Source organism: Budorcas taxicolor, chromosome 18 (genome assembly GCF_023091745.1).
Source record: "Budorcas taxicolor isolate Tak-1 chromosome 18, Takin1.1, whole genome shotgun sequence".
Taxonomy (NCBI): domain Eukaryota; kingdom Metazoa; phylum Chordata; class Mammalia; order Artiodactyla; family Bovidae; genus Budorcas; species Budorcas taxicolor.
This window is the reverse complement of record NC_068927.1, coordinates 4,660,683-4,684,788: the sequence shown is the minus strand read 5'-3', so window position 1 is coordinate 4,684,788 and position 24,106 is coordinate 4,660,683. Positions and strand designations below refer to the sequence as shown.

The following is a 24,106-nucleotide window of genomic DNA, read 5'->3' as shown; positions in this document are numbered from 1 at the left end:
TGCATCAGGAGGCCTGCATGTCTAACCAGCTCCCTGGTGATGCCAGAAGTCTTAGCCTGTGGATCCCGCTTTGACCAGCCAGGGCCTGGATGATCCCAGTAGCAGGTGTAGCATTCTTGTGGAGAGAGATATCTGGGGATCACAGCTGGCCTGACCACCTAATCAAACTACGAAACTCAGTGGTCCACAGGCTGGTACTGCTCTGTGAGAGAGCGCTGAGCCATGGCCACATGAGAAAACTCAGGACTGTTCAGTGAGTTGTTCAAAAAGCTAATTTCTTTCCATTTTAAGCTTATGAGATCTTTATGTATTTTTAAATTAATGATAAATAAGCTTTTTAAAGATCTTACTTGCTGGAATATAAAATTGACAACACTCTATTGATCTTAAAGTCTTTGGGGATTTTGGGTCTGTGAAATCAAAATCTGAAATTGCTGATGTAACTGTCTGGGTCATGGGCCGTCTTTTACAGTGGGATGTCCCCACTGGGGGAAGAGAGAATAGTAGAGAATGTAATGGTCTGGCTCACTTGGCATTTATTCCTCATTACTAACTGTTAAGTTGGTGCCTGGGTTGGCTACTTCAGACTTGTGCATTTGAGTTGTGTTAGCATGAGTCAGACTCCCGAGTTCAGACATCGGTCAGGATCAAATCTCTGAGCCTTCAGAGTGGGAGGTGGGCCCTGGGGAATTCTTCGAAGTCACTGTCACCTTGTGAGGTCTCTGGAAGCCTGCCAGCCAGCCTCTCTGGCAACACTCCCATTTCTGCATCTCTTGCCTCTCCCACTCTTAGGTTATATAGACCACAGATGTATTATTTACACACTTTAGAAAAGCAGTACACATTAGGTTAGTGTTTGAAGAATCTCCCTTCTCTTGGGAAAGCTATGCTTTTTACTGACCTCTGGTTTTCTTTGGTTCAGTGTAAACACAGAGTAAGTCAGAAATCTCTAAACCAGCACAGGGAAATACCAGTTATGCAAGTCTTTACTGAGAGGATACGCAAGATGGGAAAATTATAAGCATTATTTGCCGAACTTATTTAACCATGAAATCAACCCTCCACTTTTATTTTCCAAGGCATGTTGGGGATAACACTCCACAAAATGCACTTGGGAAACTGTGCTCGTTCTAAACCAGGGGTTCCCAACTCAGGACAATTTTGATCCCCAAGGGACACTTGGCAGCATCTGTAGACATTTTGGTGGTCAGACTCAGGGGTGCTATCAGTATTTAGGAGGTAGAAACCAGAGAGACTGTTAACATCCTGTAATATATAGAATAAGCCCCCATGGCAAAGAATTATCTGGCCCCAAATGTCCATGTGGAGGTTGAGAAAGCTTGGTCTAATCTAGTGTTTCCAAAACGTCCTGGGATCTTTGTTAAATGGTTCAATTTTTTAAAAACTCCTTCCACTGAGAGATTCTAGCTCACTGGGTCTAGGTGAGAACCCCAGAGAAATGTTATTAGGGAAATTTGGCCAAGTGTTCTTAATCCATCTCAGGTCAGCTGGGAGAAGAGTATTAAGCTTCATTTAGAGCAGTTGTTCGGAGAAGGCAGTGGCACCCCACTCCAGTACTCTTGCCTGGAAAGTCCCATGGGCGGAGGAGCCTGGTAGGCTGCTGTCCATGGGGTCTCGAAGAGTCGGACACAACTGAGCAGCTTCACTTTCACTTTTCACTTTCATGCATTGGAGAAGGAAATGGCAACCCACTCCAGTGTCCTTGCCTGGAGAATCCCAGGGACGGGCGAGCCTGGTGGGCTGCCATCTATGGGGTCGCACAGAGTCGGACACGACTGAAGCGACTTAGCAGCAGCAGCAGCAGAGCAGTCGTTCTCAAACTTGAGGTTGTATCAGAATCACATTGGAGAGCTTATTAAAACAGACTGCTAGGTACCACCTCAAGAGTTTCTGATTCAACAGGTCTACCATGGGTCCCAAGATTTGGCATTTCTAACAGGTTCACAAGGGATGCTCATGCAGCTGGTCTGGGGACCTCACTTTGGGAACAACTGGTTTAAAGGATTTCTTCTCCTGCAGGTGGGGATGCCTCCATCATTCCAATGCTTGAGTTTGAAGATCAGCCTTGCTGTCCTGTCAGTAGAGATTGGGCCAGTAACCCATCAGTAGAAACTAGTGATAACCTAGAAGCTCCTGAAGATAAAAGGAAATGTGAAGACCCAGAAAGTCCTGTGACTAAAAAAATGAGGCTGGAGCCCAGGACTCCTGGTGGTACAGCTCACTGTCAGAGTTTTGGCAGTCAGGAAAAGGGCCCAAATCCACCAAGTGTCAGTGGCTCTAATCTCACGGCAGAGGAACTGGCCAGTGTCACTGGAATGACCCCTAGTGGTGCCCAAGTGGTGGATGTTTATAGAACTGGAGCCAAGTGTGTGCCTGGAGAAGCTGGAGACTCAGGGAAGCCTGGTGCTGCGTATCACCAGGTGGGGCTGCTCCGAGTGAAGCCAGGCCGGGGGGACAGGACTTGTTCCATGTCCTGCAGCGACAAGCTGGCACGGTGGAACATCCTCGGATGCCAGGGGGCACTGCTGATGCACTTCCTAGAAGAACCCATCTACCTGTCAGCTGTGGTCATTGGAAAGTGCCCCTACAGCCAGGAGGCCATGCAGAGAGCACTGATCGGGAGGTGAGAGGGCAGGGGGGCCGTCTTGCCAAGAAACGGTCTAGGGCTATGTCCATGGGGCCTTGAACGCGGGTGCAGACGTAGAAAAAGTTAGGGTTTGTCCTAAGGGAGTGACTAAGAAATGCTCAAACGTTCATTTTGTGTACACTAATTAAGAAAAGAAAAAGAAACCACAGAAGTGGCCAGCTATAGAAGATTGTGATTGTTTTTTACAACTAATACTGATGAGAATTAAACATGGAAAAATGCTCATAATGTTTAAAGAGCAATTTAGAAGGTAAGATGAGTTCATTTCAGTCTTAAAGTATATTTTGTCCATAGGAAAAAAAATTATAGAAAGATATATACCAAGAAAGGTATTAATATGATTACCTCTGAGTTGTGGTTTTATGGGTGTTTTTTTTCCTTCTTTATGATTACTCTCTTTTTTTTTTTTGCAGTGCACACAGTTTGCTATTGTTATGTTTAAGAACACTCAAACAGTAGTGTTAATTTTTAAAAAGAAAAAAGATGAAGGATGAGCACCCAAGTGCGATCTCCCTAAAGAAGGGCGGCCACGCCTGATTCCTGCTGTAGTACCGAGGGCAGAATATGGCCAGGGCCTGGGGAAACCTGGGCGCTCTTGTCAAATGCACTCTCCTAAAGCCAGCCCTTGGGAGCAGTGCCAGGATATGACCCACTAATTCCACTCCCAGGTACATACCCAAAAGGAATGAGGACATGCATCTGCATAAAGGCTGTGCATGAGTGTTCAGAGCAACGTTAGTCATAATACCTAAAAGTGAAACGACCCAAATATCCATCAGCTGCTCAAACAGATCAATCAAAGATGGTAGCTCCCTATAGTGGAATGTTAGTCAGCCTCAAAAAGGGATGGAGTCTGATACATGTCATAGCAGGGATGAACCTTGAAAACCTTCTGCCAAGTGGAAGAAGCCACACGTATGATTTCATGGACTGAAATGTCTGAAGTAGGCAAATCCAGAGAAGGTACATTCATGGGTGCCAGGGGCTGGAGGAGACAGGGAGTTACTGCTGTTAGGGAGTGACGGATTTCTCTCGGGCTGATGGAAATGTTAGATTTTGGTGCTTGCTGCACAACTCTGTGACTAAAAGCACTGAATTATAACTTGAAATGGGTGAGTTTTATGGTATATAAACTTGTACCAATAAAGATGCTAAGGGGGAAAAAAGGCAATCCTAGGCACGGTGCCCAAGGCATTTTCTCTGTTTTCCATGTTTTCTTGATTCTGAGACTATAAGTTGCTGTCTACTCAGTTCTAGACCCACTTCATGCTGGCATCTACTTTGTGTAAAATAGAAAAAATGAAGTTTTATATTACAGAATAATTACGGTTTCTGGTATATTTGAATGACTTCTTAGGAAGCTACTGCCAACATGTTAATATTTTTGCTTAACGTCTTCAAATCTATCAAACCCATTACAAGGAATAGAGTTTGGCGCTGCTGAAGCCCCTGAGGGACGGTGGTAAGATCATAGCTTCACTTCAGGGTGACGGAAGTGGTTTTCCCTCACTCATAAGGCTTGGAGGATCTAGGTTCTGTTCTGTCAGTACCTCCTATACCATCCCCATAAATAAATAAACAGACGCACACATCTTCTAAAGCTTTGGCCCCTTGCTGAGACGTGGGTGGTGATGTGGTGCTCAGCCCTAGATATTCTCTCTGTCGAGGAGTGAGCCAAATTTCATGCATTTTCCCTCACATTTAGGTGTCAGAACGTCTCAGCTCTACCAGAAGGCTTTGGAGTTCAAGAAGTAAAAATACAGCAGTCAGATTTACTGTTTGGACAGAGCCGCTGTGCAGTGCAGACGAGAAAGGCTGACAGCCCAGGCCGACTTGTTCCTTGTGGGGCAGGTGAGGGGTGCAGGTTCCACTTGCACTGTCCCCAGGCTGTAGAGAGGCCTCGGAGACTCTCCATCCTCCCAGCCTGGGGTAGCACTTTCCCACACAAGTTGTCAATAACATGGGCTCAGGAGACACCCACAGTGGGTCAGGATCATGCTGTGTGACCCTGGGCAACTTGTTCTCTCTTAGCCTCAGTTTCTTCATCTTCAGATAAGAATTTGTCACTTATTTGTCAGGGTTGTTATGAGGAATAAATGAGAGATTTTTTTCACGCATCTGCTGCGTGTACAGCATATAGTAAGTGTTTTAAAGACTGTCAGCCCTGATGGTGATGATGATGAAGAATCATGAGCTACTTTATACTCATGTACTCCGGAGGGCAGGCGTCAGAGTGATAGCCACTGTCTCTGACATCATATCCAACTGTCATGGGTCTGCAGCGGTAGGGAAATATTCTTACTAAAATACCTCTGACATTTACGGAAAACTGAACACCTTTAACCCCAGAATCTTACCTTTTCCTAGCCATCAGCTGGAGTGCAGTGCCTGAGCAGCCCCTGGATGTCACCGCCAATGGCTTTCCCCAGGGGACAACAAAGAAAGGAATCGGACGCCTCCAGGCCAGGTACAGAATACTGGGGCAGGCGGTGGTGGCAGTGTGTTCACACCTCACCACCCTCCGATTCCAGAACATTTCCACCCCCGCACCCATGAGCAGTCCCTCCCCTCCTGTTCTCTCGCCCTTGGGGCCCACAGGTCTACTTTCTGTTTTTATGGATTTACCTGTTCTAGACTTTTCTCTGCAGGAAATCATACAATATGTGGCTTCTTTCACTTAACATGAGGTTTTCAGGCTTCATCCATGTTGTACCATGTGTCACTCCTTCATTCCTTTACTCCATCATACGGAGATACCAGTTTAGAGGGGGGTGCTGGTGTTTTTAATTCTTATTTTTGGGCTGCACAACTTGTAAGATCTCAGTTCCCTGACTGGGGATCAGACCCTTGCCCCTGTAATGAAAATGCAGAGTCCCAGCCACCAGACCACCAGGGAATTCCCTGGGTATACCAGGTTTTTAATCTGGTCCATTGATGGTTATTTTACTTTGGGGGTATATGAATAATAATTCTGCTCTGAACATTCAGAATGCAAGCTTTTGGGTGGACATTTGTTTTCAATTCTCTTGCGTATACTTGGAGTGGGATTGCTGGGTCATGGGATAACTTTATGTTTAACTTTTGAGGAACTACCAGACTGTTTTACATAATAGCTGCAACATTTTAGACTTCCATCAGCAGTATATGAGAATTTCATTTATCCCACATTCTTTCCAACACTTGTTTTTATCTGTCTTTTATTGTAACCATTGAATGTAAAGTTCTGTTTCATTGTGGATTTGATTTGCATTTCTCTAGTAACTAATGATGTTGAGCATCTTTTCCTGTATAACCAATTGTATATCTCTTTTACAGAAATATCTATTCAGATCTTTTGCCCACTTTTAAAATCAGTTCATCTTTTTATTGTTCATTTGCAAGATTTCCTTGTATATTCTGGGTATGAACCCTTTATCAGCTATATATTTCAAATATTTTCTCTAATTCTGTGGATTGTCTTTCGTTTTTTTAAAGTGTTCTTTAAAGCAGAAAAGTTTTCTATCTTGAGGAAGTCCATCTTATCTATTTTTTTATTTCATGGTTTGTGCTTTTAGTGTCATATGTAAAAATCTGTAGTCTAATCCAAGGCCACAGATATTTACCTCGTATTTTCTTCTCATAGCTTTAGCTTTTATGTTTAGGACTTTAATCTATTTTGATTTCGTTTTTATAAGGTATGAGGTAGGGATCCACCTTTATTCTTTTGTATGTGGATGTCCTTGTCCCAGCATCATTTCTTGGAAAGGCTATTCTTTTCTCTTGTTGTTCAGTTGCTCAGTCGTGTCTGACTCTTTGCAACCCCATGGACTGTAGCACGCCTGGCTTCCCTGTCCTTCATCATCTCCCAGAGCTTGCTCAAAGTCGTGTCCATCAAGTCGGTGATGCCATCCATCCATCTCATCCTCTGTCATCCCCTTCTCCTCCTGCCTTCTATCTTTCCCAGCACCAGGGTCGTTTCCAGTGAATCAGCTTTTCCCATCAGGTGGCCAAAGTATTGGAGCTTCAGCTTCAGTAGCAGTCCTTCCAATGAATATTCAGGGTTGATTTTTTTAGGATTGACTGGTTGGATCTCCTTGCAGGCCAGGGGACTCTCAGGAGTCGTCTCTAACACCACAGTCTGAAAGCATCAATTCTTCAGCCTTCTTCTTTGCCCTGGAAAATTTTGAAAAGAACACTTTCTTGGGTCTTAGCACAAGAAATTCTGGTTTAGTAGAACAAGGCTGGAACCCAAGAATCATTTATGAAGCTTCACAGTGATTAGACTGGCAAGAAGAGTGCCATAAATACAAGACTTTGCATCTTCAGATTGACTTTTGTTGAAATGTGGAGCATGTGCTCTGCTGGACATGAGACTTGGGTATCATGCCTGTGTGTTTGGAGGTTCATGTATCTGCCTTATTGGTTCTTCTTTTGTTAACTGTTCACCTTGGCCACTCTGCCTTTCACTCCCAGTGAACCACAGAGGGTCTGCAGTAACCCAGGGGTGCACGGGGCTGTGGGCTAGTAGCCTCTCCAGCAAGGTCTTTCTGTCCGTCTGGACTGAGCTGCTGCTGAACGACTGTTGTCAGACTCCCACAGTTTGAAAGTAGTTCTTTTCACTTTAAGTGGCTCTTCCATGTCTTTTTTATGCCCCCTTATAAGGAGTTGTATTGTAATGAAAGTTCACAGCTGGACTTGTTTCTTTTCTTTTTGACATGCTTATTTGTCTCCCTCAACGGAAACAATAGTAACAACTTACATCCTTTCGGACTTAAAAAAAAATAAAGTATTTTTCTTCACAAACACTAACAAGCCTTCAGACTCCTGTTCAGGAGATCTGGCCTGTCTCTTAGTGGCCTAAGCTATTGAATCAAGTAGTATTTACAAAATTTTTGCTGTTGTTTTGTTTTCAGGGATAGAGATTTTTTGCAGGTTTTCTCAAGGACCTCCCAGCTTCAGGCCAAGGTCTGCATCTCTCAGGGGATCAGCCCTTAGCCACAGACCAGGATGTGTGAGCAGAGCAGGTCAGGAGGGACAGGGAGCACACTTCCTGCTGCGTTCTGCCTTTGCAGGCAGTGACAGACTAGCCGCACCCCATGCTGGCCCCACCCACCTGCCTGCGGCTTCAGTTTGTTGCTTTGCTGAGGTCTAAATGCTCTTCACTGTGAACCCATACCATCTTTTACCTTAAAAACTTGCCTTACCACTGCTTTCTGGCTCAAAATTACCATCTTTTCTCCAGATTCCTAAAGTGCTCTTTTCCAGCTTGTCCCAATATGTAGTTGTTTTCTGTGTGATTGGGAGTGCCCCTGTTCTCACCCTGGCTCTGTCTCCAGTTACCCAGGTGTCTTTGGACAAGTCCATTAGCCCTCTGGGCCTCAGTTCAGTTCAGTCGCTCAGTCTTGTCCGACCCTTTGTGACCCCATGGACTCCAGCATGCCAGGCTTTTCTGTCCTTCACCAACTCCCGGAGCTTGCTCAAACTCTTGTCCATCAAGTCGGTGATGCCATCCAACCATCTCATCCTCTGTCATCCCCTTCTCCTGCGTTCAGTCTTTTTCAGCATCAGGGTCTTTTCCAGTGAGTCAGTTCTTCTCATCAGGTGGCCAGAGTATTGGAGTTTCAGCTTCAGTATCAGTCCTTCCAGTGAATATTCAGGACTGATCTCCTTTAGGATGGACTGGTTGGATCTCCTTGCAGTCCAAGGGGCTCTCCAGAGCCTTCTCCAACACCATAGTTCAAAAGCATCAATTCTTCAGCACTCAGCTCTCTTTATGGTCCAACTCTGACATCCATACATGACTACTGGAAAAACCATAGCCTTGACTAGACGGACCTTTGTTGGCCAAGTAATGTCTCAGTGTGTAGTAATGTCTCGGTGTGTTCATATCTGTAAGACAGATATAGCCTCATAAGACTGAGGCCTCAGAGTTAGGGCCTCAGTATGTTCGTATCTCTAAGCCGAGGATACTGGAGAAGGCAATGCGAGGCTTCTGTCGTATTGTGGATGTCTCTCCATTTAGAAGGTAGACTTCATACAGAAGGAAGTTCATGGTGGAAAGAGCAGAAGCTCTGCAGTTCAAGAGACTGATGTTTAATTCCAGGCTCCTTTCCCCTAGTAATTGAGCAAATTACTTTACCTCTCTGAGCCCCAGTTTCCCCAACAATAAAACAAGGGTAACTCCGAGTATCTATCACCCAGGAATGTGAAAATTGAGAGAGAGTGCCTCTAACATGGTGCAGGGCTTTCAGGAGACATCTTGTTAAGATAGATGCCCCCTTCAGTCATCAAATGAAGCTGCATGTTATGTTCGAAAGAATCAGTTGCTTTAATTCTAAAGACTGACCACTGCAGGGGAGAGAGGGTTTCCTCACTTTTCATTCCTGAGTGCCCTCCTGGGACTCATTTTAGAACGATCTGGAATACAAACTCAAGACTGGGATGTTAGAAGCATTTAAAATTCTAGTGCAATACTCAAAGGTAGTATTTTTATACCTTTTTAAAATTAGTTTGTATTGGAGTACAGTTGTTTTACAATGTTGCGTTCGTTTCTGCTGTACAGCAAAGTGAATCAGTTATAGATATGCAAGTATTCCCTCTCTTTTAGACTTCCTTCCCGTTTAGGTCGCCACAGAGCGCTGAGGAAAGGTCCCCGCGCTGGACAGCAGGTTCTCAGCACTATATACTTTTGTTGTTGTTTAGCTGCTAAGTCATGTCCGACTCTTTTGTGACCCCATGGACTGTAGCCCACCAGGCTCCTCTGTCCTTGGGATTTCCCAGGCAAGAATGCTGGAGTGGGTTGGTATTTCCTTCTCCATTTGTATATCTAGTAGTGTATATACACCAATCCCAATCTCCCAATTGATTCCATGCCTCCCTTCCCCCTCTTGGTATCCATAAGTTTGTTTTCTCTATATCTGTGTCTTTATTTCTGGTTTGCAGATAAACTCATCTGTACCATTCTTCTAGATTCCATATATAAGCAGTATTATGCAATATTTGTGTTTCTCTTTCTGACTTACTTCAGTCTGTATGACAGTTTCTTAGTCTACCCATGTCTCTGCAGATAGCACCATTTCATTCCTTTTTATGGCTGAGTAATACTCCTTTATATATATTACCACATCTTTATCCATTCCTCTGCTGATGAACATTTGGAGTGCTTCCACGTCCTGGCTGTTGTGAATAGTGCTGCAGTGAGCACTGGGGTGTGTGTGTCTTTTTGAGTTACGGTTTTCTCTGGCTATATGCCCAGGAGTAGGATTGCTAGATCATATGGTAGTCCTGCTTTCAGTTTTTTGAGAAACCTCTAAACTATTCTCCATAGTGGCTCTATCAGTTACATCCCACCAAGAGTATAGGAGGGCTCCCTTTTTTCCACATCCTCTCCAGCATTTATTGCTTGTAGATTTTTTGGTGATGGCCATTCTGATTGGTGGGAGGTGACACCTCATTGTAATTTTGATTTGCATCTCTCTAGTAATTAATGATGTTGAGTAATTTTTTCATGTGTTTGTTGGCTATCTCTATGATGGCCAACCAACCCTTGAAAAGGTAGTATTTAAGTCTTCGTGTTTATTGCAAACAAGGAGATAATAACAGGAATCAGATAAAGGACCCGCATTTTCCAGAAGCTTAATTTTACTCTTTGTCCCAAAGTGGCAAATCCTTTTAAATTCTCTTTGCTCTGAAGAGGCATATGCTCTTTCCATCCCACATGAGCCACCACAGCATCCTGGAGAGATCATTACATGGCTCATTGGATTATAAAAGAGAAGGATAAGAGAGGAAACAAAGTGTGTCTAAGTGTGTTAGAATAAAGATGGGCCTAGGTTGAATGTGAATGTGTGATCTTCAAAAAAAATTATGTATATATGTATAGCTTTCCTAGCTCTTTGATGTACCAATCAGCAACGTTAACTACCTCACCAGGGAGACGTTAACATCTAAGAAAGTAATCCTCTTAGTACTGCTAAAAGGAACTAGGGTTTATTGGAACATAGCATCTAGCAGTCACCAAGATGGTTTTGCTCCACAGATGACATTAATAGTTATTGTTAGGTGAGTCTCTTTGACAGAGAAGTTATTAGTGTAGTCACGCTGTTCTGTTGTTGAACAAGTCTTGAGAAAGGTCTTATTTCTCTGGAGGGAGATCTTTTCCAGCAAAGGAGAGATTCCCAATTTATCTTTATAGATATAACACCTAAACATTACTCATGAGGTGACTTTGACCAAAAGCACTCATAAGAGAAAGTACCATTTGGTACCCTAGAAGGAAGAATGTTGAAAACATTTGCAGATCTGTTCTCAAAAAGCTGCTAAGCTCTCTATCATTGATGGCTTCTCACGGTGATGCTAGAGGCCTTGACGTTTCACCACAGTGTTGGTGGTAAACAGAATCCAGCTGACTCCTTCCTGTGAGGTTTAAGCGACGTGTTTCTTTAATGAACCTTGAGTGGATCCCTTCTCCAGACTACAGAGCATGGCATGGTTGATTGCTGAGGCTTCTGGTTCTTGTGAATGAAATTCCTTGACATATTTCATTAATGTTCTGTAATTATGTAGCCAGATGTTCTTTCATAGTTGTACATCAGCAGCCACTGGGCTTTAGGAAAAATCTCATGGGCTCTCCTATCAGTATTTCAAAGGGAAACATGAGCATCTGGGACAAGATATTAGCTTATTTTTTGTATTCCTCTTTTGCTGATTCTGGGTGATGTGGGCAGTGGAAATGTTGGCTCTGTAAGACTCTCTAGACTTCCTGAAAATATGTGGTCATGTCACCAAAAACGGTTGCAGACTCTTAAATCTAGAAATGAAATCTTTGATTCCAGGTAAAAGTGAGCATATCAACTTATCTACCTGAAAGCATACATGCAATAAAGCATAAATAATGTTAGTTTTTAACTGGGTAAAACCAACCATGATACAGTACTAATTATCTGAAAAAAATTTCTAAATCTTCCCCTTTTTGAGGGTCACGAACTTCTGGCTTTACTCTTAATATGTTTCTGTTAGCTAAATAGACTTCATTCTCTCTCTTTTAACGTTTAGGCCTAGAAAGCACAGGGAGCTGCCAGAGACAGCCTCATTTCTTTGTCCTATATGAGATTTTTCCAGGACCATCACTTCGCTGCTAGAATGATTTCTCTCTAAAGTTCCCTGGTTCTGTTACAGAAGAATAATGTTAGCACCTGAAATCCGTGTTTGGAGCATCCATGTATAATTGTTTCTTACAAGTCTTCAAGTGTTAGGTTGATCTAGCTAGTTGGTATGCCAGTGAATGAACCAGGCAAAGTATTATGGGAAGCAGTGAGGCTTGGCTAAAAGTAATTTATTGATTGTCTAATCAGTCAGTATGAATTAGTCAGCATTATTCACACTTAGACTACTAGATGAATAAAAGATTTAACATTACAGTTGCCTTTGGTGACCACCCTTTGGATATATTTTCACTAATATTGAACAGATTATTTTGTTCTTGAGTAGTAATTTTCAGTTATAATGCAATCATATACACGCTTGCCCTGTATTTTAATTCTGTAATTTAAGTTCAGTTTCAGGGGATTGGTATTTCAATCTGACAGTTCTTACTTAATGGCAGCTTTAGCTCCAGCTCCTTATTAGCTCTACCAGCCCACTTATTGAGTGGAAAAAATATGAGCACTTTGAGCTACAGGAATTTCACTTATCTGACATCTTTCTGGTACACCCACCATGACCCAATACATGGTTATGTATAAAAGGCTCTCATACAATACAAGCTCCCTGTCAGAGAAACTCATTTTATTTTCTTTATAGAAAAAGAAACTTATAGTAATTTTATTGAAATCTATGTTTTAAGTGAATACATATCAAACTTAGAATATTTTATGTGTATATGTATGTATGTCTCTTTCTGGGCATTCTGTTCTATTCCATTGGTCTGTTTTTCCCTGCATAGCTTTATAATAAGATGACATCTGTTAGGGGACAAGTCCCCTTGCTTTGTCTTTCGAGAGTGTCTCGGCTTTTCTTAGACTTTAAAGATCGGTTTGGGGAGATTTGACATCTTTCATTGTTAAGTCTTCAAACCAGGAATATGGTGTTTATCTCTGTATATAATGCTGGTGCCAAATTGGCAGTTGTGCCCCAAATCTAAAATAGTTTTGAAAGTTCACTTATTTAGATCTTCTTATATATATTTCAGTAAAGTTTTATGATTTTCACATCTTTTATTGGATTTATTTCTTGATGTTGTATTCGTTTTCTGTTGCTGTATAACAAATAACACCCTCACCCTGTGGCGGGGTGGGGGAGAACACCTTAGTAGCTGAAAACAACAGTTAACATCATTTTACAGTCTCTGTGGTTCAGGAATTTGGGAGGAGCTTAGCTGGATAATTCTGACTCAGGGGCTCATGAGGTTGCACTCTCTTACGTCAGCCAGCAGTGCAGTCGTCGGAAGCTTGACTGAGGCTGGAGGATCCAGTTTCCAGTAGCTCTCTCGTGTGACTGCCAGGTCAGAGCTGGCTGGCTGTTGGCGGGAGGCCTCAGTTCCTCTCAACCTGGGTCTCTCCATGATGCTACAGATATTCATCTTTACAGTGTGATGGCTGGTTCCCCCCGACTGAGAGGATGCATCCCAAGAGAGCAGGGCAGAAGCCACAGAGTCTTTTATGAGTAGCCTCAGAAGTCACACTGCAGCCCAATCTTCTAATGGTTATTGGTGTCAGCCCTGTTCTATGTGGGGTGGCATTGCATAAGGGCTTGAATGCCAGGAGGCAAGAATCACCATTCAGAGATTGCTACCACTGATGCTATTTAAGTCATTTCCTTTATTTCATTTTCTGGTCATTGCTACTGCAATCAATTTCTATTTTGTTTATTTCTCTCTTACAATAAATGTATCCAGCAACATTGCTAACTCTTACTATTCTACTGATATATGTATTAATTCTTTAAAAAAATTTTAATGTAGACTATCTTTTGCAAATAGTATTTCCTTTCCAAGTTGCCACTCCTTTTCTTTTATTTTTTTTCTCACTTACTGTGCTAACCAGAAGTGACAATATCACAGTCATCTCTGAATAATGTCTTCAGTTTTTGCTTTTCAATCTTTATTCTTTTATTTCTTGTCTTACTAGCCAGACCTTCTGTATAACGTTGGATAAAAGCAGTGATAGCAAGTATCCCTCTATCATTCTTGATTTTAAGAACATGTATCAGCTGTAGGATTTTTATAGAAACCCTTTATGAATTTAAATACTATCTTTCCTAGTCCTAGTTTGCTAAAAGGTTTTATATCACTCAATGGATGTTGAATTATAACAAATGCATTTTCTGTACATATTTTCCTCAAAGTACTTTTCTCCTTTGGTCTGTTAATGAGATCCATTAGTTTTTGGTTGTGGTTTTTGTTTTTGTTTTGTTTTGTTTTGTTTTCATGTTAAAGCAGCCTACTTCCCTAGAGGTCCAGTGATTAGGACTCTGGCTTCCCTTGTGGCTCAGCTGGTAAAGAATCCGCCTGCAATGCAGGAGACCTGGGTTCAGTCCCTGGATTGGGAAGATCCCCTGGAGGAGGGAAAGGCTACCCACTCCAGTATTCTGGCCTGGAGAATTCCATGGACTGTATAGTCCATGGGGTTGCAAAGAGTCAGACACAACTGAGCGACTTTCACTTCACTTGACTGCTGTGGGTCTGGGTTCGATCCTTGGTCTGGGAGCTGCTCCACAAGCTATACAGCATAGCACAGCCAAAAACAAAAAGCAAACAAGCAAACAAAAAAAGCAGCCTTATGTTCCTGAATGCTGGCAGCCACTCTAACACAGATAAGGCCCAGAGAGAGTGGCGTGTGGGGACTCATATTCCCCTTGAAGCAGTGATGTCTCCAGTAGGCTAGGTCCCAGCCAGGCAAGGGAGCTTTTCAGCAGCCTATACAGTTCCCTGCTTCATATATGCCAGCAATGGCCTCTGTGTCTCAGCTGATGGTACGATTTTCAAGGATGGAGACGGATATGGTATGTAAAATAAGACTATACCTTGTTGGCACACACAACGCTTCCCAGCTTCTAAGTAAGCCCATGAATTGTGTATGAGGGAAAGGAAGGAGGCACAGACACTCTCAGCCCCAGCTGTTACAAATGAGCAAAACCAAGAAGACCCAAGTAACTGGTAAGGAATTCACACTGACTTCCCTCACTACTTCACACTATGATCATCATGAAGCTTGATTCAGAACTGAAGGATTCACCTCCCAAGGACTGTAATCCCCATAGGAGCAATCTAGAGATTCTTCCTCTGGTGCCTGGGCTAAATAGACTTTATAACCACAGTTCATATAGGGAGCAACACTCAAGTCTCTGAAACAAATCTTTCAATGTCTTGTAAGCAGTGTTACCCAAGGGGCCAGCTCCCTTGAAAGATGGTAGCCAAATAACAGCTGATGGGTATCCTTGGGGGCAGAATTTAGTAATTCCCTCTGCCTTTAGCCCATTTCAGCCTGTCACCTTGATGATTTCACTGCTGATAATGTTTATGAAATGAGAATCATTTTTGTGTCTCAACCTAATCAGACTCTCTGGATTTTTCTTGCCAAGCATTGGTGAAAACAGGGGCTCAGGACATTCAGACCTAGAAAGATACCATGTGAAGCCCAGTATCTTTGATGGTGGCCTGGTGCATACTAAACACTTAATAAATCCTCTTGGTCTTTTTTCAAACAGATCCCGAATCAGCAAAGTAGAGCTCTTTAGATCATTCCAGAAGCTGCTAAGCAGTATTTCAGAGGACAAGTGGCCAGACTCACTCAGGTGATGCCTTTGACCTACATTTTTCATATTTATGAATGGCTGGACGTTTTGGCAGGAGTAGTGTTTCAGTAGGCCGGTGAGTACTTGGTACTGACCACATGCTCTTCAGTCCCCAGAGCCGCAGCTGCAGACATACGTGTGATCTGAGATGTGATGGATGCATAGTTGGTGGGACAGAGTCACAGAGCCTGCGGGTAGAATTGGGGCCTGCCCGTCCCAGGCCCTCCTTTAGTCCAGCTCCAGATGGAGAGCACTGTGAGAATGTGAGCGCTGAGGTGTCAGTGTATTCTGTTGGGAATATTATTCTCTTTTTCTCTTGTTCAATCAGTGGTTGTGAACTAAAGCTCGAGGACTTAAATTAGTTTCCGAACAGGAATGTAGAGACTATAAAACCACTTCATGAGCAGGTGGGTGGGTGGAATTCAGATGCTAACAAGAGTCAGGCCAAATCTCACTGGGTAAGGGCACAGTGCCCACAAACTGACCTCACTTCGTAACACCAGCCACATTCTAGGGGGCCCCAAAGCCACTCAGGTTGCGACTACCCCCTCAGGTTCAATAATTCACTAGGAAAACTCACAGAACTCTGGAAAGCACCATACTTTGAATGCCCTTTATTGTAAAAGATACAAATAAGGACCAGATAAAAGAAAGGACACATAGGGGAAGGTCTGCAAAGGTATCCAACCTGCTACTTCTGTGTCCCCAGGATGCATCACCCACCCAGCATATCACTGTCTGTCACCGACCAGGAACGATGTGATTGAACTCAATCTCCACCTTCTCCTCTCCCCACCCCAGGATGTCAGATATCAGATGACTCAGGGCCCCAAATTTCTAATCTCATGGCTGATCTTTCAGCCACAGCCAGCCCATTCTGAAACTATCTAGGGCCCACCATAAGTCACCTCATTAAGCAAAAAGTTGAGATCCAAGGGGTCCACCATTAATAACAAAGACACTCCTATCATCAAGGAAGTTCTGAAAGTTTAGAGGTTCCCTCCCAGGAACTGGCAACAAAGATCAGCCAGATTCTTCTTTATACAACAGTGGGGAAGCCAGGGAGTAGCTAGACACTCCATATGAAGAGGCTGCTGCCTGTTTTCAGCATCATGTATCCTGCAGCCAGTGTCGATGCCCTCCAGCCATCCATGGTCAGTTTGCTTGTTTCTTATCTGGAAAAATCAACAAGATTGGAACTGGGTGGGTTGGCATACATTCTATGACTTAAAAACAAATGTGGACTTAGGTAAGGAGAGACTTCATTTGAAGGCTTTGTTGCAGTAAGAGACAGGGCCTGTTTCAGCAGGCGGAGAAGGACTGATGCAGTAGCAAGAGCATCGCAGTCTTAAGGTCTGTGAGCCTCTCTAAGAGCGGGGGCAAAGAAGAAGTTTCGTCTAAGCAAAGTCAGAGCTGGAAATGTGGGAGTGAGGTGAGCGGGCAGTGTGATGGGACCACTGAACAGGAAGTGTCAGTCCTCAGGAGGGGCTGTTAAAAGAAAGGGCTGGTACACCTGCCTACGCTGCCTCAGAAAGAGTGGCTCTAAGTTCAGGGGTCTGCAGGAGGAAGAGATGCATAACTGGTAATTAATATTTGGTCAAATTATCAGGCATTTTGATGAGATTTTGTCAGTGGGTACAAACAGTTCAGCTAATCATTAAGAGACAAAAAACAGGTGTTTGGAGGGTCGGTGTCTGCCCTTGTCACAGGTAAACCAGGGGGGCATCCATGAGTCTAAATCATGAAGAAAGGTGATTCTTTCCAGTCTGCCATTTCCCACACACAGAAATATAGGAGGGAGGTTTCTTAACCATTGCTTGTTTTAGGAACTGAGGGCTCAGGTAAAGTTTAATGTTGTCATGCATGTAGCTCCCATCCATTAACCACCAAAAAGCTATGGGAACTTTATCAAAGGACTAGAATCAGTGTCTGCTACTATTAGCAGCTCGGCTCTGTGCTGTAGTGAGTGAAGAAACAACTGGGGTCTCCTAAGATCTTTGCAAAGAACAAAAGAGTAGAAGCAGGGTAAAACCTGACTCAGTGAGCTGCAAGTTTCAGTTTCTTCAGCTATGAGATGACAAGGTCATAGTTCAAGGTTGGGGCTGGGTCAAGAAGAGGACTTTGAGAAGCCTGACTCAAGTTTGATCAAAGGAAAGAATCTTTGTCTCAAGAAAATCTTTTTATCTGGGTGTTAAGTGTTACAGACATTGCTCAGCACATTAGCCATTCTTCAGCAGTCAGAGACACTGAAGGATTTGGGAAGGGGTGTTGGCTTTCATTACACAGGAGAATATGACTAAGATGAAAAGTACTTTGGGAAAATGCACTTGAGAAGTGTCTAACGGCTCGATTCTACCAGTGAAGATTATAGCCATGTAGAAAACTTTAAACCAAGTAGTAGATACAGTTATTCTTTTTTATCTGATTCCAGGACCGAAAAAAGAAAAGAAACAGGCTAGTACTGTTTATTTTTCTCTGTTTTAACCCCATGTTGTTTCCTGGTGAATTTCCTCCAAAGGAGCTGAGTCACTCTAGGACAGCTAACAGAGCCCTTCTGTCCCTAAGTCTCTCCTCATAAACCTGTCCAGCCAGTTGCTGAGGTGTCTTTCTGGCCACAGTGGCGAGCTTTCCATTGAGAACGTGTGTGTTTGGTGGTGTGTGTGCATTAGGGCACAGAAGCTAGCGACGTACCAAGAGTACAAGGAGGCTGCATCCACTTACCAGGAGGCCTGGAGTGCACTCCGGAAGCAGGCGTTTGGATCCTGGATCAGAAATCCCCCAGATTATCACCAGTTTAAGTGAGCAACGGGTGTTTTCCATTCCTTCATCCTGGACTACTGTCTTCCTACATGCTAAACAGGCCTTAGATTTTCTTGTGGCTGATCAGGAAAAAAGACTGCCGTCTATCAGAGCGATAGATCTCTTCTATGTCAGATGGATGGAATTTTGGACATGAAACAAACTATACTTGATTGAACTATGCTTTCAAACTGTGATGCTGGAGAAGACTCTTGAGAGCCCTTGGACAGCAAAGAAATCAAACCAGTCCATTGTAAATCCTGAATAGTCATTGGAAGGACTGATGCTGAGGCCAAAGCTCCAATGGCCACCTGATGCAAAGAACTGACTCATTAGAAAAGACCCTGATGCTGGGAAAGATTGAAGGTAGAAGGGGAAGAGGGCAACAGGATGAGTGGTCAGATGGCATCACCAATTCAATGGACATGAACTTGGGCAAATTCTGAGAAATGGTGAGGGACAGGGAGGCCTGGGGAGCTGCAGTCCATGGGATTGCCAAGAGTCAGACACTGCTTGGCAACTGAACAATAACTACTTGATTGAAGTAGCTCTCTGCTAAAAGAGCATCTTGCTAATGACCTTGGTGTGTGTCCTGTATTTTATTGCTTCTCTAAGAATAAGAATTTGGAATGTGATGCTGTAGAAGTACTCTGCAGTAGCTCCATTTAGTGTGTTCCTCATTGATTCAGCAAGTATTGGGCTGAGATGATGTTTGAATCTCTGTAAACTTTAGAGCTTCACCTGTCATAATGGACATGTATTTTGTATACCCAGCCTTGCTTCCTTTGAAGAACCACCCTTTTTTCTTTATCCCTGAGACTCGGGTGAAGCGAACTTTCCTCGTTGACTCCAGCAGTGTGAGCCAACCCTGAACAGTCCTGGAACTAATACCAGAGCAATCGGGACAGATTCCCTCTCTTCTCGTATCGGGAGCTGTGAGCGCCGGTAACCCGGGGCTGCCTGGGGCTGCCTTTGCCCACTGCACAGAGACAGCCAGCTGGAGAACAAGGTGATGAAGGAAACAGCCCAGAGGATGAAGGCTCTCATGACCTTGTCTGAGTGCCTGGACTTCAACGATGTGAGATAAATTGCTCTTGTTATTTTGAGTAAGCCCCTTTGACTCCGTTTTCTGTGAGTTTCATTGGAAAGAGTTCTGTCTAAAAGGCCAAACAAAAGTCCCTATAGCAACTCAGCAGCACACCTAGAAACCAGGCCTATTTTTCCTAACATCTAGTATTTAACTCAGAGAAGGCGATGGCACCCCACTCCAGTACTCTTGCCTGGAAATTCCCATGGACGGAGGAGTCTGGTGGGCTGCAGTCCATGGGGTCGAGAAGAGTCGGACACGACTGAGTGACTTCACTTTCACTTTTCACTTTCATGCGCTGGAGAAGGAAATGGCAACCCACTCCAGTGTTCTTGCCTGGAGAATCCCAGGGACGGGGGAGCCTGGTGGGCTGCCGTCTATGGAGTCGCACAGAGTCGGACACGACTGAAGTGACTTAGCAGCAGCAGCAGTATTTAACTCTCAACCTCTTCACACTCTAATATATTGACTGAAAGTGGAAGTTCTCTGTGTTGGGATTGCTCAAGGACCTTGTTCGTTCTTCAGTATTTCTTTATAGCTTTAAATATTTTTAATAACAGCTTTATTGAGATGTAATTCACATACAAAAAATTCATCCATTTAAAATGTACAGTTTAGTGGTTTTTAGTATATCCACAAAGATGTGCATAATCATCACAATCGATTTTAGAACATTTGTGTTCTAAATTGGGAGTGGGGGGTGCTATCTGATCCAGTACAGTACCCATTAGCAGCCGCTCTTCATATCCCCTCAACACCCCCACTAACCCCAGGGCAAGCAGCAGTCTATGTTGTGTCTCTATGGATTTGCCTATTCTGAACTTTGTATATAAATAAAATCATACAATATGTGGTCTTTTGTGACCGGCTTCTTTCATTTAACATGATGTTCTAAGACTCATAATGTTGTAATGTAATTGGTAACATCATTCAGTACTTTATTCCTGTTTATGGGATAAAAATTACATTCAGTTCTATGGATATATACCACATTTTGTCATCTAATCATCAACTGATGGACTTTTAGGTTATTTCCACTTTTTGGCTATTGTGAATATTGCTGCTGTAAACATTCATGTACAGGTTTGCATGTGAACATATGTTCTTAATTTTTTTTTATTGCAGAAATAATACATAAGGTTTCTTTTTTGTTGTTTCTTTTTTTTTTTTTTTTTTGCCTTTTTATCATTGTAGCTTTTGGCAGGGGGCGGGGGGCGTGGCAGGTACCGTGTGGCCTGTGGAATCTTACTTCCCCAATCAGGGATTGAACCCAAGCCATGGCAGTGAAATTGTCAAGTCCTAGCTACTGGACCGCAAGGTAATTCCCCCATAACTTTCTCATATTGAGTTATCTTTGAACCTTTTTCTACGAGGAATCCTTTTAGGTGGGTGCAAAGACAAAAACTGCACTACCAAAGGCCAGACTTCCCATATGCTGCTTTAATCAACCCTTTGCCTGACCTGACCCCAAATCCTATGATATGAGAGCAGTTAAGACACCTCAGCTGGCAGAAGCTCTTCTTATCCTCTGAAGATTATGCATCACTCTTATGAGATCCTATTTTCAAAGATGAAGATTTCTATGAGAATGTGAGGAATTGGTGTCTTTTCTTTCCTAAAATTCATGGTGTTTGTCACATGTGTACAGAATGTAAAACACACCCATCAATTTAGACTTTAGAACAGAGTCTAGGAAACCCCGAAAGCTAGAGACCAGAGGCGTCTTCACTTTGGACTCTGCCTGTTTTGTCAAGAGATAAAAGGAGAGCTTAGCCCATTCCCTCAGCTTCCCTGGTGGCTCAGAGGTTAAAGCGTCTGCCTCCAATGCAGGAGACCTGGGTTGGAGAATCCCATGGACGGAGGAGCCTGGTAAGCTACAGTCCACGGGGTCGCAGAGTCGGACACGACTGAGCGACTTCACCTTCACCTTCACCTTAGCCCATTCCCTATGTTTTGCTTTAATCTCTTAAAAACCCAAGTTAAGAATCTCACCTATGCCTTAAAATCACATCTCTGCAATATTGGCAGGTTCTCAAACGTCATACATTTAGATCGTGTGTTTTTACTGATAACCACTTCCAATTTTTAACTACCTTTTAAAAAGAAACTTCTTATAGAAATTTTTAAATAGACTCAAAAATAGAAAAGCACAGTGGACCTCCACGTACCCATCACCCAGACCAAACATCCATCAGCTTTATGCTGTTGTTATCTGATCTTTCCCCCTCCCCTCCAACTTTGTTTTTCTTAGAACATTTTAAACTGAATTCTAGCTATCCTATTCCACCCAGTAAAATTAACAATCATTCTTTAATATCTATTATGCAGGCTGTGTTTAGTTTCCCCTATTGTATCAAAAATGTCTTTTGACTACTGATGTGTTCAAATTAGAATCCAAACAACATCCACACAGTGCATTGGGTTGATGTATCTTTTGTGTCACTAAATCTCTAGCAGTTCACTCTCCTTTTTATGTCCTTGACAGATGGGTCATTTGTCTGGTAGACTCTCTCCCATCCAGGATTTGGCTGCTTATTTCCTCCAGGGTTGATAACCGGTTCCTCTCCCCCTCATATTTCCTATAAATCTGTAGTTACATGAGAGGCTTGATTACAGCCAAGTTCAGTTCTTTGCAGGAGATTCTGCACACTTCTGTTACATTATATTAACCTATGGGAACATGACATCAGGCTGTCCCACTTTCAGTAACTGATCAGAGAGTTCAGTGGCACCAGCCTGATCCAACCCCTCCCCCTCCCCCTTTCACAGAATGGTTTCAGCAGCTGTGTCTTGAAGTCCCCAAGACCACCCTCAGACTGAGACGGTAGACAGACTCACAGAACTCAGAAAAGCTATTGTCCCTCAGTTACCATTTATTACAGTGCAAGTCAGCCAAGAGAAGGGCGCGTGGGGAAGAGGGTCTGCACGAGCTTCTGGTTGTCCTTGCTGTGCCGACGCTCCTGGTGTCTCTGGCGTGACATCTTTGCCTCGCTCACCCTGGAGAGCCTGCCCCTCCTGGAGCTAGCCAGTCCCAAGCCCACTTTCCCAGCCCGGCCCTTGCCGGTCCCTTCACACTGATGGCTCTTGCCCACATTTCCTCCTCACCCCCAGTGACTCCTGACCCACCCTGGTGCTTCCACGTGTGGCTCCTCCTGGCATGGCCTGCCCCCTCCTGTATTTCAGAACATTCTCCTGGGGCACTCACACAGCACAATGCTGGGGGGGCAGTGATGTCTGACCATATGTGTGAAGTATCACTGCCAACCAGGGAGGCTCACCTGAGCCTTGGGTGCTGACACCCTATGATACACAGGACAACCCCCCACGACAAAGAACTATATCCCACCCAAAATGTCAGTATTGCTGAGGTTGAGAAACCTGAACTAGGGATTATAGGTGTTTTTCTGCTTTTGTTTTTGGAGACACCCAGAGGCTTGTAAGATCTCAGTTCCGCAACCAGGGATTGAACCTGGGCCACAGCAGTGAAAGTCCCAAATCCTAACCACTGGACCACCAGGGAACTCCCAGATTGTATGTCAAAGTCACTGGAAACAGTTCCTCTCTAGTTACTGTTCCACATCTATACACAGTTAATTTTGTTTCATTTCCCTTTCCATTTTTAGGGGAATTTTTTACCAAAAAAGTTATATAAAATTTCAAACAATTTTTTTTAAAAAAAGGTATGTTCAGAAAGGTCTTCCATCTTTGTCCCTTGACTTCTGTTTCTGCCCCCAGCAGTAGCCTTTTTTTAGTTGGTGATCAGTTCAATTCAGTCACTAAGTCGTGTCCAACTCTTTGCAACCCCATGGACACCAAGCCTCCCTGTCCATCACAAACTCCCAGAGTTTACTCAAACTCATGTCCATTGAGTTGGTGATGCCATCCAACCATCTCATCCTCTGTTGTCTCCTTCTCCTGCCTTCAATCTTTTCCAGCATCAAGGTCTTTTCACATGAGTCAGTTCTTCGCATCAGGTGGCCAAAATATTGGAGTTTCAGCTTTAGCATCAGTCCTTCCAATGAATATTTGAGACTGATCTCCTTTAAGATGGACTGGTTGGATCTCCTTGCACTCCAAGGGACTCTCAAGAGTCTTCTCCAATACCACAGTTCAAAAGCATCAATTCTTCAGTGCTCAGCTTTCTTCACAGTCCAACTCTCACATCCATACATGACTACTGGAAAAACCATAGCTTTGACTAGATGGACCTTTGTTGGCAAAGTAATGTCTCTGTTTTTTAATATGCTGTCTAGGTTAGTCATAACTTTTTTAGTTGGTGATAAACATTTCAAATTCTTTCCTTTTGAAATACTCTGTGAATAGAATATTTTGTATTTTTGCCAGTATATCTTTTGGGTAGATTTCTTAGAGGTGGGATTCACTGTGTCAAAGTGTAAATGAACACAAAAGTTTTCTTTATTTAAATCCATCTTCAAAGTTCTGTTTCTAAATACAAGTACAAATGAAAAAGCAAAATGTAGAACAGCATTGTAACATTCCATTTCTGTAAAAAAAGGATGAAAGTTATATATCTTATGTTTTGCTAAACTGTCTCTGAATAGACACATGGGAAACTACTAACACAGACCTGAGGGGAAAGAAGGAGAATTGCTAGGGCCTGAGAGCAGGAAGGAGACTTTTCTCTGAATACATTTTATGTTTGACTATTTTTAACATTTTAAACCATGTTAATATAGTAACTATTTTTTAAAGTAAATTTTATTTTATTATTATTATTTTTTAAATTGTTGGCTGTGCTACGTGGCATATGAGATCTTAGG

The 24,106-nt window shown here is 43.2% G+C and overlaps 1 protein-coding gene across 1 annotated transcript in view; it reads left to right on the top strand.

Moving 5' to 3' along the window:
• The window catches only part of ADAT1 (adenosine deaminase tRNA specific 1), a 28,205-nt gene extending 8,100 nt beyond the window's left edge, over positions 1-20,105 (top strand). The window contains exons 6-10 of the mRNA XM_052655968.1: positions 2,041-2,644; positions 4,374-4,519; positions 5,036-5,135; positions 15,353-15,439; positions 18,109-20,105. Of these exons, the coding sequence (XP_052511928.1) occupies positions 2,041-2,644; positions 4,374-4,519; positions 5,036-5,135; positions 15,353-15,439; positions 18,109-18,241 (1,070 nt within the window). The 3' untranslated portion in view covers positions 18,242-20,105. The remainder of the gene's footprint in view (positions 1-2,040; positions 2,645-4,373; positions 4,520-5,035; positions 5,136-15,352; positions 15,440-18,108) is intronic.
• The last annotated feature ends 4,001 nt before the right edge of the window (positions 20,106-24,106 follow it).